This window comes from Hylaeus volcanicus, chromosome 5 (assembly GCF_026283585.1).
Source record: "Hylaeus volcanicus isolate JK05 chromosome 5, UHH_iyHylVolc1.0_haploid, whole genome shotgun sequence".
NCBI classification, from domain to species: Eukaryota; Metazoa; Arthropoda; class Insecta; order Hymenoptera; family Colletidae; genus Hylaeus; species Hylaeus volcanicus.
In genome coordinates, this window is record NC_071980.1 from 17406837 (window position 1) to 17423918 (window position 17082).

Genomic DNA, 17082 nt, shown 5'->3' on the forward strand with positions numbered 1-17082 from the left:
TTATACATGCAAACAAACATACCACTTCCACTAAAATGACGAATGAGCCTCATTATTATTCTCGTACCCTTTCTCCGCCCTCAATCCACCCTCCAGCAAGATATACCCGGTGTATCAAACACTTCTTCTCACTCACGCCAAAATGCTACGGTCCCTTTTAAAAAGTTCCTCATACATTGCAAACAAACTTCCACTGAAATTACCAGTGACCCTCGTTATCACTCTCGTGCCCTTTCTCCGTCTCCAATCCACCCTCTATGAGGATGTACCCCGTGTATCAAGCACTTCTCGCTCCTTTCTCCCCCTCTGAACACTTCTACTTCAGGAAAGCTCCCGCTGGCAAGCAGTCGATCATAAACAATCTTCTGTTGCAATCTTCCTTGACCTTACGTTCGCTAATACTGCTGGCGCAGTGGTAATACAAATGAAGCGAATGTCGACAGCCAGCGAACGAAACGTGGCACGATGAACGAGGACCGAGCGGGAACAGAACGTAAGGTTGCCAAAGGTTTTTGACCCGCGCGTGTGTGTCCATCCCCGTTCTCCTTTGGCTGGAACACAAGAGGCGTCGCGATGCGTAACGGCGCCGCATCACGTGGCAACGCGCGCGTACGCCACGGAAAATTGAATTCGACGCGAAACGACGCGTCCCGAGGCTTCGCCATCGCTCGAACCCGTGGCGAATTAACCCTGTAACGTCGCCCCTATCGACGTCCACCGGGTTATAATCGTTTCATTATGGACAGACAGCTCTTCAGCCGCGCCATCGTCGGGGTTTCGTTCGTCGTTGATTTTCATTTGTTGAGAGGTTTCGATGCACCGAACACTTTCGACCTGGGTCGATGTTCCATTTGATCGACGGGATTGAAAAAATTGTCGATAGCCGACCGAATGTCGATGCTTTGTGAACAGTTGGAGCGATTAATCCATTCGCTGCTGGCGCAGATTACGTGGTTTTCGTTCATGTCGACAAGTTTTTGTTTATCTGAATGTTTGTGTATTTTTGTATAGGTGACTGTTTACGTGTGTAGAATTAAACCCTGACTTTTATATAGTTTTTCTTTTATACAGTGTTCATGGGTGCCTTCTTAACACTTTATCTACCGGGATATTTAGAAACAGTCTTTAATTAAAAAAAAAATTTTCTGCAGTGACATATGCCAATCTAGGCTGACAATAATTCCTCTATATTGTTACCAGGTATATTGAAAGCCAAGTCTGTTTCTAAAAGCTGAACATTGTAAGTAGACAACCCTCGACATAGTAAATAAATTCGAATAGCTAAATACTGCAATTAAAAAGTCTATAAATAGGCTCCTGGTAAACTACATGAAACAATTGTATACAATTCATATATTATATGTACATAAAAACTGTATACAAAAATTTGAAAACGGTAATTTGACCTGTCGTGGTAGGTTTAGTTTTAAAGATTGAAAAAATGTTGTTTTGGATTATTTTCAAGACGTTGAGTCTGCAGTGGTTCGATCTTCGAAAATCAAGATATCAAACTTTCCTTGTGCATCGAGTCGATTGTAAAATCTATTTCTAAAGTATAGAGCTGAAATTAATAAATCTATCCATGTCTATATTTTTTGTGCTGTACACACTGCGGAAAGGTACCCAAATGATGCAGATTTCTGACGCATTGGATTTCCTGTGGAAGCTGAAGAGTCGCACGAGCTATGCAGGGGCTATTTTCCTTGCAGGTACGAGTGATCCCCGATGCATCGAGTAGGTGGCTGTGGCTAATTAACCCTTCAGCGAAGAGGAATTTAAATGCCACGGCTCTGCTGGGAATTTCAAGGCAAGCGAATAAGACGGGGAATCGATTTCTTCGAGGCGCGTGACGTATCATCTAAGAGATGTTTGTTTTATCTGGAACGCGGAGAGGCTGGATTACGCTTGTTCCATTCGTTTTAGAGGGATGGCGCTGAAGGGTAACGCGTTCAGTCCCAAGAAGATTCTACTGAAACTCTGGGTATTGGTTCTGGAGTTTTCTTTAAATTTGCTTGAGGTTGACCGCGGGGAGATAAATAAATGTAAAAAATAAATGTACAAACAAAGTACCAACGTGAAGCTTAGGTCCTCCCCTCTGTGACTTATAAAAAGAAGAGAATAATTTTACGCAATATTATTATCTGTTTCCAAAAATTTGGGAGTATACTTCACAATCGGACCTGCTTTTATATCTTCGTTGAAAAATCTTTCTCCAGTCATCTACAATAATAAGATGTTTTCACTACTACATCCGATGTAACGTTCGAACATAGTAACTCGAGGCATTAATAGAATATTCAGCAGATGAAATTAGCGATGCTTACGTATTCTGGCATAATTAAAGCGCACGTGGTAATAATGGGCTGCCTACGTGTTTTCTGGTGTTGCGGGTCTCTCTTCGTAAACACCATTTTTCAACTTCCGTTACAGGAAAATGCGCAGCCATCTATGGTCCGTTGCACATGCTGGCCATATCACGGTTCCATAAATTAAAATCACGTTGATCTCTTCTTACATTGTTGGACGCAGCGTAATCACGTCGAATCTTGTTCGAATAATGGCTACGGTTTATTCTAACAGCGAAGACCTACTATGTAAGTCTATTGTGCTAACCGAGTTTGTCCTTTCATTGCACATTCATTGCAGTTCTCGATACGTCTCGTCGTAGCGACCTGTATTCGATGTAAACATACGCGAAAGTAGTCGAGTATGAAAATAAAATTAGTTTAAAATAAGAAGACTGTAATTATATGAATATAAAAAAAATATGACTGTAATTTAATGTAAAGAATTTTCGAAAGTAATTTCAAATTGTACGTATCTGTACAGAACAGGAGGATTTTGGAATCATAATGAAAAAATGTTCGATACGAGCGAGCTCAATTAAAAATGGATAAGCTCGAACGCGTAATACGCGGCGATTCGAAAGAGATCTCTAAAATTTCAATCAATTCTCGCGCTGTCGTGTGCAATATACTTTCGTTCTGTTCCATTTTCGATGTAATCCAACGCAAGCCACCGAGGGAAATAGAATAATGAATTCTCAGCGTCATTGAAAAATTATGGCGCAGCCAGATACGATTCGAACAAGATAACCGTCCAAGTTATTTACATTTTGAAAACTCGTTTCGTGTATCTCACGTCACGTAACGATGTTCAGATTCAGGGCACCGTTTCAAAATGGAGGTTTTGGTTTGCGAGTTTAATTTCCCTGAGCACTTTCGCGCGTTATGTCGTTTACAATTCTAACAATATTCTTTATTACTAATAAAGATAATATGTAATTATTATCGAAAGTCATCATTGCCAAGAACAGTGAGTTTTGTTGATTACTTCATTAATAGCGCGTACTTAGGAACTAATACTTCGTATTTTTGATTATTATCCAAAGCAACGGTGATAATTAGGTCGTTTACGTTACAATTAGTCTCAATCCTAATTCCAAACGCAAAAAGTAACATTCGCGCAACGGAACGTTCCTTCCCAAAGGCGACCTTCTCCGGAGAACACGTTGCGTGTCTGGCGTGCATTAATTACGTTAATTGGGGGCGAGATTCACCGTGAGCCTCGCGGCTCGGAAGTCATAATTTATTAACGCAAATGGATTAGCGACGGCGGAAAAGCGCATCGAGCCGCCAGAAACACGGTGGCCGGTAGCTCGCACCCTCGGAACGATCGTTTTCACCCCCTCTGGCACAGTGGTGCGCAAAGTTCAGCTCTTGGGCCAATTAGGTCCATCGGTAACATTCACCTATCCCATAAAATACATCTAAAAACCATGATTATTTCTCTCTAGACTCTCCAGAACAATTTTACCTTTCCATCCTCGATTCAACGCAAATTTTATTTTAGTATTATTTCTGCATTAGCAATTTCAGACTACGATAACAATCATATTTATACAAATTACCAGAACACAGTGGGTGTAACGAGTAGTTTCATAATTAAATTGAGATACGGATCGAGTTTCCGTGTTTTATTTGATAGGGAGATCGAGCACCACTGGCTTAGCTTCCTCGTCTATCGACGAGTCTAGCGCGCCATTGTTCGACCCTCTGGATTCCCTCGTAACCGCGGGATATTTTTCCAGATCCAGTGGGGTGGGCCAGAATTCCGGGCTAATTCGAGTAGGAAGGAACATCTGTCGATTCGTTCTCCCGCGCGATCGTAAACATTAAAGCCCGGATACCGCAACAATAGATATATTTACACGAACGTGCGAGCACACCCCTGTCCGAGATATTACGTTGCGACGGGGGCGGTCTGAGTGATAAATTGCGTTTCGACATTAACTTCCGTGTCGATGGAACACCATCCCCCCGCCCCTCTGGCTGGTTATTGTTACGAGTGTTATCGCTTTTAACCGTTCAACGAAGGGCGACGTTCGCGCTCGAGTTGTTTTATTTCGCGGCGTTTGTTACCCTTGAATTGTTAAGCTAGACGGGCGTGTCGTTGTGTGTTTAGGACGAGTGATGTTATTATACGAGGTGTTTATGTTGCATAGGGTACGAGAAGTCGAGTTTCGTGTACTCTTCTAGAGTGCGCTCGGTTTGTACGACATTTTTATTGGTCACGGGAGCAGGGGTGCATGGAACTCTGAAGTAGAACGTATAAATATATCTTAAGGGTCGTAAGGGACCGCGAAAGTGTTGGATTATTCGACACCTGTGCTGGAGAATAAAATAGGATCAGTTTGTATAACGAAGCGATAATACATCGCATCGCACCTCAGTGCGTTGAAAACGTTGAATTTCTATCATTCTGAACCTAAAAAGTGAAGCTCTGCGATTCACAATTTTTAAGTCGCAGCTTGTTCGAAAACGAGACATTAAATTTAAGGACATTTTCGTTTGAAATGTTTACTCGAAAATGTCTCAGTAACGTGGAATTAACGATGATTTCCTCACTTCCGTATGAGATAATTACAGGAACAATTATCTCCTTCTAGTTACTTCGTAGAACAAGTATTCTGTTTGAAAACTTCTGGTATTACGTAAGTTAAATCTTCAGCGAAGATCTGCGATATTAAATTTAGATACAGATTATTGTAATTACTTGGACGTTCACGTTTATTCGAATGAATAAATCGAAAGTTAAGTAACAACGTGAAAATAACGTGCTGAAATATTTTTATTCTACGATGAAGCGTAGAATGACTCCGAATACCTTACTTTTGTCGTTAAGAGCACAATGGAGAGTCGGAGCAGATTTTAAGAGGTTTTTTTTGCGTTTTTTGTTGCAGCTTTGGAAAGCGGACGGGTGGCAGTGCCAGGAGACCCAACGAATGCTTCGTTCTCGAGCCCTCCGAGATGATCGCCGTAAGTAGTAACATTACTTCACTTTGCGAAGTTCTCGAAGCCTACTTCGCGACCCCGTTGTACTTCGGAACGAGGCCAAATTCGCTTGCGAACTATCCAACGGTTACCAAACCGCTGACAGTCCCCGCTTAAGGAAGGGCGTCGAGACCAAAATTAGCTACCAGTAGTTATTGAGACAAAATTTTAAAACTTTGCACTTTCATATAATTTTCGACGCTGAACTTTGCATTTTTGGAAAAAAATGCTTGAAAAAGAAGACGGATCGAAAAATCCATACGCTTGTTTGTTCGCTATATTTTAAGGAGTATTTTAAACAAGAAATCATACCGGTAGCTACATTTTTAAAAAGGTTATATGTACATAAATATGTACACGCGTGATCTATATTAGTTTCAGGGAAGATCCAGCAATGTAGTTTAATCAGAAAACGTACCGAAAGATTTTCTAAATAGAACTTGAGAACATTTTATTTCCCAATAAAAAAAAACATGCACCTGTTAGCATAATCATGGTGGATATATTAACACTTTATTGGCCAATACTAATTGGCTTCTTTTTTTGCGACAACCAATATGTTCTCTATTACTGAGGTAGCATTGTATATTCCCATAATTATATAAATTATGAAATATAAATCTGTAAACAATTTTAATAGATGATATAAATATTATATAATACTAATGCTATGAAAACGAAATATATATTCTATTGCTTCTGGTCAGTAAAGTGTTAATATATATCAATATATATTATATAAATTATACAGGTGGGATTTATTCCATTCCATTTGTGTCTCACTAAAAAACAAAATCCCCAAGCCCCCTTCTAGAAAAACGTCGGTGTAATAGCATCGCCCTGGCGTGTCTTTCGATTATTCTTTCCCCAGAAAATCGACCAGGTTTCGATTATGGGAAAGAACAAAGCTGGAAAATTGATGCGCGCTGAACAAACGCAAATTTCTCTTTTTCCGATCGGTTTGTCCTACATTTGCGAATGCACGCAACTGCAGACATCCCTCGGTGGCTGCTTCGTTCGCGAACTATTCCGGATATAGTGGCGATATCGCATAATGAAAGACAATGCTGTCCAGACTCGAGACGCAACGTGCTAGACAGTTAATCAATAGTTCCTCTCCTGTTATGTTCGCGTCGAGTTTTCGAGACTGCATCGCTGCACTTCTCGATTCGCTCTGTCTATTTTGCGATCGGTTGTTTTCAATTATTTCAGCCGAACGTTGGAACGGAGCGAAATCGCAGCGTTCGTGGACGGAAACGAAGTTGCGTAAAATAATATACATACCTGACAAACAAAATAATCGGTTGAAAGTTAACTTGGCGAAGCATGCTCTCCAGATAGCTCCCCAGTGCTTCATTGTTGCATGTACGCACAATTTAGTTGCGCTATAATGATTAATTAAAATGATATGCGAATATTTAGTTGCATATTACTTTATTTACGATGCTACTAAGAACGTCAGTATAATTCAAAATTCAATATTAGTATGTGCTAGTCACAATTTCTAGAATTGACTTTCAAGGTAACATAGAAATAAATATATATTGTTTCAATAAAATTACGCCAGATAACTATTTAATTTCTGAGCTTTTTTTAATTCTGAAAATCATGAAACATATTAAGCGATATAATATTTTATTTTTAATTGAGTTACTTAACATCGGAACTCTACTATGCCATGGATATAGACGCTCATTAGCGAACAACTCCCAGCGAATTTGTAGTTTGCAAGACTGCAAACAACGTGTCCGGATTGCGTTATTAAAGTTCTGCTAATAAGACGACTGGGAATTATTTCTCTGGAATATATTTCAGAACTATATATAGAGTCGTTTTATTCGCGTTCAGCGACGCTCGAAAATCGCAGAAGCCAATTTTAATTATCTCGCTGGCGTCACTTTGACATTTGAAATTCGCCCGAACTGCTACAAAAGCTCGAAACTGTTTCGAGATTTCCTTTCTAGAGGCTAATTATTCCGAACCAGCGGTAAACGAAACTCCGCGACTCGTGCTGCCATCTGCAGCTCGATCCACTGTTTTACCAACGGTGCAGGTCTCAAGGATCCATGGATCCTGGATTCTGTTTGACCATCGTATACCGTGCGCGGGCTGGTAATGTTATTCGAGGACTGTTTACAGAAACCTGAAGCGAAAGAAGCTGTTCGAACAAATAAAAGTAACGTTCATTCTTCTGTTACCAGTAAAGTGATATATTTTTAGGAAAGAAATAGGTATTATAGCATTCAGAAAACTTTATATATATTTTCTTAAGGAAGTTTATCAAAGCAATAACTTACGAATAATTTTAATTGAAAGTTGAAGTTGAAATTCATTTTAATAACTGTTCGATGCATGACATTTGTTTATGAATGATACAACATTTACAAATTTCGTACAACATACGAAAATTAAAACAAACACTGAAATTTGATTCCAATAAATCAGGTGAAGCTCCAGTGCAGTAAATCGAGCTGTATTTAATTTCACTTTTTTAATTAAACTCGCAGAAGCACTAGAAATCGATCACACGTGAAACTACGTATTTTTCGATAAATACGAATAGAACTCTGACAGGTTAAATTGATCGAGACGAAGCATAAATAGTCAAAGTTGGATTAATTAAATATCGAATACGACGAGTATCAATTACGAAATAAATTCGATATTCGTTACTGTATATTTACGCTCGTAGAATTCGAGTAAATAAACTAGAATACAGTTTTAGACGTGTTGCGAATTGAGAAATTGGAGGAGGAAGCTCTCACGAGTCGCAGCCAATTCCAATTCTGTCCGACAGATAACAAATTCCAAACATTTCTCAGAGTCTAGAGATATTTAGGTCCGAGAAGACAAAAATCCAATCGTGTTTATAAAAAGATGCGACGGAACTTTGACTATGAATCATCTCGTTGCAGTCTAAAACTCACGGAAACTCGTTATCGGCTGACAACCCAGCGACGATAAGACGTTCCACGGCCGATCAATGAAACTGTCCAAGTGACTCGATCCTGGCAACGATTTCCACAACTTTGCGTCATAAAATCATTTTATCATTAATAATCATTCATTATTCTATACGTAGAACTCTTTCAAAACGAATGGGAGAAGCTAGAAATAGAATTCTAATTTTGTTTTCAGGAATACTGTCTCAAAAGTATACATATATTTATATTTTTATCTACCAAGCAAATAATTTCACGAATGAAAAGAAAATCCGTAAAATGCTTGTCTAAATAAATATTAATTTAATAGTAGTAAATAGAAGATCAACAGTCGACCAAATGTTCACCACGTTTCTCAAATAACGCTTGTTCGAATTACACAATAAAATATAGTTTGCAATCAGTGAAAAAACTAAAAAGTAACCTTTGAATCGAGTAGACGTCAAAAAAATATTTTCACGCGAAACGCGCGCTCCTTTGGGAAAACGCTGGGGACGCGTAGAACTTTTATGAATAGAGGCAGGAAAGCGAAGAATTTTCGAAAAATAAACGCCAGAGCAACGTGCAACTGCAGAATCCACCACGGATTTCGCAACACGAGTTGTCGCTGTGCCGCGTGTATGCACGCGTGTGTACAGGCTCGGCTAACTTTCTGTTTTTTGTCCGCTTCGATATTTTTCTAGTATTATCTCGGCTTCTTAGTGAGCAACGTACCAGTATACACTATCCTAGCTTTAATTGCCACCTTCTGGAGATTGTTTTACGGAAATTAATTGCGTTAATAGAATTCTCTGATTTTGAGGATGCCACGATTGAAACAAATATTCTTTGGAAAACATTGGTGACTCACGAGAGGTACTACAATTACATTGTTTCTGGTAACAAAGTGTGGATTAATAATTCAATTAATCAAATATAAATTGACACGAAAAATATGCCATGGGTCACCACTGAGTCATACTGTACAAAACGTATTGTCAGCACTTAGAGTTGACTCTCAGACATTGTGTTATTGTAGCGTCGTTAAATCATGAGAATGAGATCGTTCTCGATCAGTCTCACTCAAGCTTATTTATTTTAGAAAGTTACAAATTTTCCCGTTTGCTTTTTGTCATCCTCAGACCTTTTACTATTGTCATGGGAAATTATATTACAATGAGTGGCAGAATCACGTGCACGTTTAATTATATATCCGGATTTCTAATTATAGTAATAACAATTGCAGCTATCGAAGGTTCCAAAAAAACGAAGGTCCAAACGAACCTTTTTGAAACAATTGCACTGTTAATTATATCAGAGTTCGCTTGACTTTCGCCAGATTAAATCGAGTAAGGCTATTCGAATGTAGCTATTCGTGTTTCACGTACGATTGGCAGTCCCATCGCGATTCGTCTGTATTTTTACAAGTCAATTGTCCGGTGTTTGCATTCTCGTCAGGCCGTCGCGATAAATCTTCAATTCGTTGACTGACGCTGATCTTAAGCTTTTAATAGAAGCACGGGAGAAATGTATGAGAGGGATAGAGAATATTATAGTGGATTTACGGCTTTGCTGGGAGTAATTCGTCCGCTCGATATCTCTTAGATTTAGCTTCCAGTGACGGATTACGCGGAAATCCATTCGGGCTCTCTATTGGACCTGTCCAGCCAGCTGTGTAATTCGGATGATTACCGTGCGCGAATCAAATTCACGTTTTCCAGGAAAAGAACCCTCGATGAAAATAATAATCACCGATATCACGCTCTGTTTTGGCTCGATTGTCGCAACGAAACCGCCGCGAATTTTCCAGTAACTCGTTTTCGAATCGCAATTGATCGTAGCACGATGTGTTACGTTAATTTACTTTTCATTTAATCGCTCTATCCCCATTTAGCGTTGAATATACGTGCTCATCGATTTAATGCTTTTTATGAAAATTTACGAAAATTTATATCAAAGCGGACGTTTAACGACGAAAATTGAAAGACTACGTACAGCGTCAGATGAAAATAACTTTGGTGTTTTTCTAGTATTACAATCTTCTTATATAAGAGTTTCAAGCATCCATCACGCTGTTGTATTTTATTATTTAAAAGCAAAATCTTAAAGATCCTTCACAGTGAGGAATTAGACAAGTAACTGTTTAATCTAGATGTAGATGCCGCGAATAAATGGTTACGTTGATTTTTTATTCAAAGTTTGTTGTACGAATTTTTTCCATGGCTGATTTACCGAAAGCGGTCCAATGTGTTCGACGGGAAATATTTCTGGAAAAAGTGCAGGCGGTAAGGGTGGCGATCGATCCGTGTGACGTCAGAAACGTTCTTTCTCCCCGATTCGCATCAGATTTCCTCTCGTAATTCCAGTGGACGTTTTCCATCGGCACGACCGTATCCCGAGCATGATATCGAAGCATCGCGGGACAGTTCAGACATCGGTAAAAGAAGTTTCCTCCCCGTCCTTGACGGGGGTGGAAAAAAGTTGGCGCGAACATGGTTCGTACCATGTTACCATGGAATACAGGGTGTGTTGTTAAAACCACAAAGTAACCCACTTAGGGGAAGGTTCGCTACAATTGGCGATATTTCCTTGAATGTTTTTCTTGAAAGTCAAAGACATTTGTAACTATTGCCAGTCCCTCGTAATGAAATCAATTTTAACGACAATTTGTTTCTAAAACTGTAAAACGAATCATTCGATACAGATCGAAGAGTTGTTTAATTTGTAGTGTACTATTGTGCATGAAATATCAATTCTTTTGTTTTTCATTATATTTTTTTAGTCGAAACATTCGTGACACTTTTATATAGTTCATTTAATGGATTTCATTTTTCTTATTCTATAGAATTTAAACACCAATTTATTTCTAAAAATATAAAACGAATCATTCGATTCAGATTGAAGGGTTGTTTAATTTGAAGTGTACTATTATGCATGAAATATTAATTCTTTTATTTTCCATTAGATTTTTTTTAGTCGTAAAATTCGTGACACTTCTATATATAGATCATTTAATGGATTTAATTTTTCTTATTATATAGAAAAAATGGAGAGAACAAATGTTGTTCTTGTTGTTATTATCGACAATGTTGATCTTCACAATTTGCGATATACCATTGCAATAAGTGGATTGTACGAAGGGTTATGCCTCGGAAGGAGGTGACATCCCCCGGTGCCACACCCTTCTTCTGGTACAGCTATGTAGTTTGATGTTATTCAGGTGTTGGCAGTAGATCTGTAAATCTATTAGTCACCCTCTATATGGGTGGGTTCGCATGCAGCCCTGGGCGTCTCTGCGACTCGTGCCACGAATTGGATGTCTGACCTTTGAACTTCCTTTCGCTATCACTTTTTTTATCGCAGCTCAGTTTTAAGTCTCGATCATTTTTTTTTTCTAATTTTCCAATTTTTATTGAGTTATTCGAGTTTCATATGACATTCTCGAATTGTTATGCAAATTCTTCACTTTTGATTAAAGGTTTTCAATTGTAATAAAATCTATGAATAATTCTATGAATAATCTTCTATGAATAAAAAATCTAAATACTATGAATTTTAAAAAATTTTTATTTTAGCTTGTAAAATTCCGCAAAAATGCCGAGATTTTATTTTATTAAAGTAATCACAGGTCTGGAATTGAAACCAACTATTGAAATATTGCTGAGAAATGTATCCTTATTTTTAGAGGTCCTTTCATAGTGGAACTTTCCGTACATCTTCATTATCTAGGTCGAGATTTTTTGCGTCTACCACGTTGTCTTCCATGTTTAGTTTCAATTTCAACTGGGAACCATCAGTCAATGTTGACGTTGCTCTTCCCTAACCAAGCAGAGGTGAACGGATTTTTCTTGGAGTATGGTTTCCCAGGTTCTTCCATTGAATGTAGCGAGCCAGTGAACCGTGTAATGCTTCGGGACTGCGGTTACAAACTTCACCATTAAGTTAGACGTCATTAACTTTTTCTGACATCGAGGTAATAGATGTTCCCAGCTGCTGTAATAGCACACTTATTGTACTCTATTTCTCAGTTTCTCAATTTCCGCAAAAATACTCTCCTCTTTTTCTTTTCATTGACGTATATTTATCAGCTGTAGTTATGATGGATGCATTAGGCGCTGCAATGTCAATATCATTTAAGTATAATAATAGCCATCAATGTCTTCTCTATGAGTAATTTACCTAATCTTCTTTACGTCACGTTTATAGTTTCCAGATGTAGTATAGTGTGGATAAAAATTGATCCAGATTCATCAGCGAACAGTTGACTGCAAGAGCATGTCAATAACTATGTTGCATGACAAGAAAATTATTCTTCTATCGTTGTAACACTTTAAGGAAAGAGAGGAAATCTGTAATACTTTCTGTGATCTACATTGTAGGTCAATTAGTAGTAGATACACGTCATCCTTTGCAGACATGCTATTACAGGTCATGGTTACAGTGTGACCATTTCAGGAAATGATATGTATAATATATTAATTAGTATAATAGTACTTCCTCTCGCTAACGACTCGCCGTACAAGGAACATACACAAAAATTAAAAAAGGAAACGTTACACAATATAATTTTATATTTTGAGGAAGGCCTGAACCAGAGTTCGAAATATATATTATTTCAGTTAATAATAATTAACCAACTACCTACTATCCAACTCGCAGCCATCAATTGTAATTTCGTCGCACATTTCCTTCATTCCCTTTTTTTCGCTGCCAAAAATATGCCACGGAAGCGACACTGTTTCACGTATTAGCGAATTCACGTCCGCGCTGGAAAAAAAAATTTTTTTTTCTCGTACGAACACACGCGTTTTTATCATACTTCGCGAATTATGGCAGATTAAAGCGACGTACGCGGCGATCTCGAACTCCGCTTTCCCATCTCGCCGGGCTTTATCCACGGTTATTACGCGAAGCTTCGCCAGTGCGAGCCTTAAATGAAAATGAATCATTCCCCGTGAAGTCCACGCGCGAATAATAACGCTGTGCAAACGCTGTTTGGCGAGCATCGGAACCAACGGGAATGAAAAATTCAAAGAGGGCTCTCTACTAATCTTGCTACGCGATTTACTTTCGCGCTTTTCGGGGAAAAGCATCTCTGAAAGAACCTTTGGCGTTCTTTAACGCTGAATGAATCGACCTCTCTGTGCCTTTCAAGTATCCTTATTTCGTTTTCATCTGCGAGATTGACTGCAACGTTCTGTGCATTTGCGCTATTAACTCATTAACGAGTTACAATGCCGTGTTCCGACTTTATGGGCTAGAAGCTGAAATTGAATTCGAGGAGGTCCCATGTAAAGATAAAAGGAATGGAGGACCTTTCTAAATTGTCGTATTAATGGAGAGGGTTGCGAGTGTAAAAATGGGTGGCCGATGTTTGGTTGGCTGGAAATGAGCATTATTCGTACGAAATAGGGACGATTGTATTTTAATAATGAGTGGTAAATATAACAATTTATCCTCTACGTTTGTTCGACCGAATGCTTTCAATTTCCTCAATTTTTGAAAAACTCTATGTTTGAATATTACTTGTAGAGGAGTATGATGATTTTTAGTGGTCAATTATTAATTTGACTAATGAATCATCAGTATTCTATGTATTTCTGACAAAATATTTTGATGAACTCAAGTAGAATTATATATCAAATATTTAATTCTTTTTTTTATGTCAAAAGAAAGACGACTCGTAATTTTTAGAGATTGATTCAAATAATTGAATCTGTATTATTTAATTACACAGCATTTCATTATATGATTACCATTTTAATTTTAACTCAACAAGTAGTGGGATAAAAAAGTATCTACCTTTCATTCGAAAGTTGTACGTATTCGTAGCAAGTCGAACGTTACATTTCGACATTCACGTACTCAGTCTAATTTTCTACCACTTCCTTTCTCTATCGACGGAGTATTTGTACACCTCGAGTTTCGCGTTTTATGCAACAAATAGGCTATTAGAAATTACCATGCCGCGGAATTCGGTTAGAGTTCGGAAACTGTCGGAGGACCGTGGAAAATTCGTGCACGAATAAATCCATGTAAATTGCATCGCACAATGAGGATCCGCTTATAATTATTCCTCATTAATATCGTGACGTCAAAAGCACTTCGCTTCCGAAGTGTTTATAACAGGCTGTTGATTTAATTTCGACGTTCTGCCCGATGAAGTGCCTCGAATGCAAATGAGAGATGTTTTTTTTTTCCACAGACTATGCACCAGGCGCGGGGCGTATTGGTCGCGAGGATAGATTTTTAATTAAAATTGACGGCCATCGACAAATTAACCGCTGGAAAAACAATCTCTGAAAATTACAAGCTGTCTTTCTTTTGGCAATAAAAAAAAGAATTGAATATTTGATATACAATTCTACGATCATCGAAATGTTTTGAAATACTGATGATGCATTAATCAAATTAATAATTGGCCACTAAAGACCATCGTTCATTCAAACATAGAGTATTAAAAAAATTGAGAAAATTGAAAGCAGTAAATTATAATATAGAACGAAAATTGTTTCAGTAGCTAATCATTTGTATGTTTAACACGAGTCACGAGACGTTGGAGCTTATCAAAAAAATTCAAGCGAGACACATTATTGTTACGCTAGCAACAATATGATTTATAAAGTGGAGCACACCCGCTGGACATTTAATACCTCGCATCAGCAGTTGATTCATAACAAGTTGTTGGCTCCGTTTAAGTTCGCGTTCTTTCACGATCGGCAAAACTGACTCATACGACTTGAAGATCGAAGAAGGAAACGCAAGCTTTTCAACAAAATTTCTCTCTGGCTGTGTCCATCGAATATCTCCAGTTAAACGAAAGGAGGCTGGATAACTTCTCTCCTTTGCTTCTTAGAATATTTACTCTAGAAGAAATGCACAAGGAAACGAGACGCTTTGTATATAATATATATAAATATATAGAAGAGGAGAAGTAAGGAGCGCAATAAATAGAAACGGCGCGTCGATTACGCGCGAGCAAACGGCAAACACTAGGATTAATTGGACTTGTTGATCGGCAAACTGCGGGTTAATGAAAATTTCAAAGCGTGGGGGATATCAAAGCTTCTCCCGTGGGCGAGTTAAACTCGCTCGAACATGCATATTTAAAGGGGAAACCGTTCTCGTCTGGAAACGAAAACGCGCCGAGGCGCCGCTTTTCGATTGGAAGTGAAGTGAATCGAATGGCGAACGGTCGTTCAAAGCGACGTGAACGCGATGAAGTCGCCGTAAATCAGCAGTACCACTCTTAATTATTCCAACGGCTCTCTCTCTTTCTCTTTCTCTTTCTCTCTGCATGCTGCGAAATGAAAGGATTATTTGAATCGGCGGCAATAAGTTCAAATCGAGACATTCTCTTTGGAAGATTCGAAAAATCATTTATCGCTAGATTCATTTTGTGAAAACGGAGTAAACAAGTAGTGTAGGTATTTCATTTCTAAACAATAGCGTTGCTACTTGGAATAATATTACTTTTCAATAATAGTAAGTCAACTTACAAAATCGCAGGAAACATACCTGTAAGTGTTGTGAATAGACTGAGAATGTTTATGCATTTGACGAGTGAAAAAGTTGGGAAAATATATGAGGATGTGCATAAATGCAAAAAATATATAAAACATTAACGATGAAATACATGTTAGCCTGTTTAAAAGATAAAACACACTTTCATTTGAATCTCAATTCTATGCTTGAATCTATGAAAACATGAACTTCCATAAACGTACGTATTCTAGTTATAAAGTAATGCAATCAAATAACGTAACCTCTCTTTTTGCGCACCTTTCCTACCTACAGTGTTTTTATTAAGTATAAACACAATCTGCGTCACGATCTCATGGGATGACCCAATATTGTTGTTCCCCGTTAGAAGGTTAAAAAAGAAAGCCTGGCGCATCGTCGATAAATAAATAAATAAACTCCATGCTCCGAGTTACGAAGTTAAAAAATAACAAACTAAACCATAATTGGAAGTTTTAATGACCAATAGGGTGGTACCACACGCGATCCGCGGCTCCGAAACGCATTAAATTTTACGCGATAGCGGGGGAAAGCCGGGTGCTGAATTTTCGGGATCGCGTTAAAAAAAAGAAATTTACTGTTTCGGAGGTTATACGAACCGGTGTGCGCCCTGCAAACGAGAATCGATTCGCCGCAATGAAAGCTGTTTTTATCGCTCCCGTTGCCGCGACTTTGAAAACCTCGTGGAATTAACAGACCGACGTGGAGTCGTAATTACAATGAACTATTTATATCGTACGGTTATCCGCGTATTGGGAAGAAAACAGGAACTGAAGGCGTGTTTATCGGAACCCGAGCCGCGGTATTTCGAAGGGTCGATAAGTGGACCGTCAATTAATAAGTGATTCCGCGTTGTCGATCATTGAGCGCTACTCCAGCTTTCTCGAACCACTCTTTTCGTGGCGTGTAATTAGTTTATAGATGCTCCCAGGTAGCCCCTTTGTCGCGGTGCTTCTTTTGTGCCAATAATTAGAGTGAACAGGCCTTCGTTTGCGTAGTCCAGAACTAATTCTGACCTCTTATGCGGCGGGCAACGGTTTTTCTTGGTTAGGTTTCAAAGTTACTTTCAAAATATCTTGATTAACTTTCTTTTTAAATTCTGTAACATTCATGTATTATTATTATATTCCATAAAGAAAATAATTCCATGTATAATTTTATGTTTCATTATTAGCCCAGTGGGAGGGGCATAAAATAAAATACAATGCTTGCTGAGAATTATCGACTAATTCTAATTTCATTAAATAATAATTGGAATCATCACCTAAACGATTACAAACGATGTTCAATTTTGATACAATCGGTTG

At 38.4% G+C, this 17082-nt stretch overlaps 1 protein-coding gene across 6 annotated transcripts in view; it reads left to right on the plus strand.

The window, feature by feature from the left end:
* Positions 1 to 17082, plus strand: part of LOC128877501 (rap guanine nucleotide exchange factor 2-like) — a 206827-nt gene that overhangs the window by 144740 nt on the left and 45005 nt on the right. For all 6 annotated transcript variants that reach the window (XM_054124833.1, XM_054124837.1, XM_054124834.1 and 3 more), the window contains one exon: positions 5243 to 5318. In XM_054124833.1, coding sequence (XP_053980808.1) covers positions 5243 to 5318 — 76 coding nt within the window. The remainder of the gene's footprint in view (positions 1 to 5242; positions 5319 to 17082) is intronic.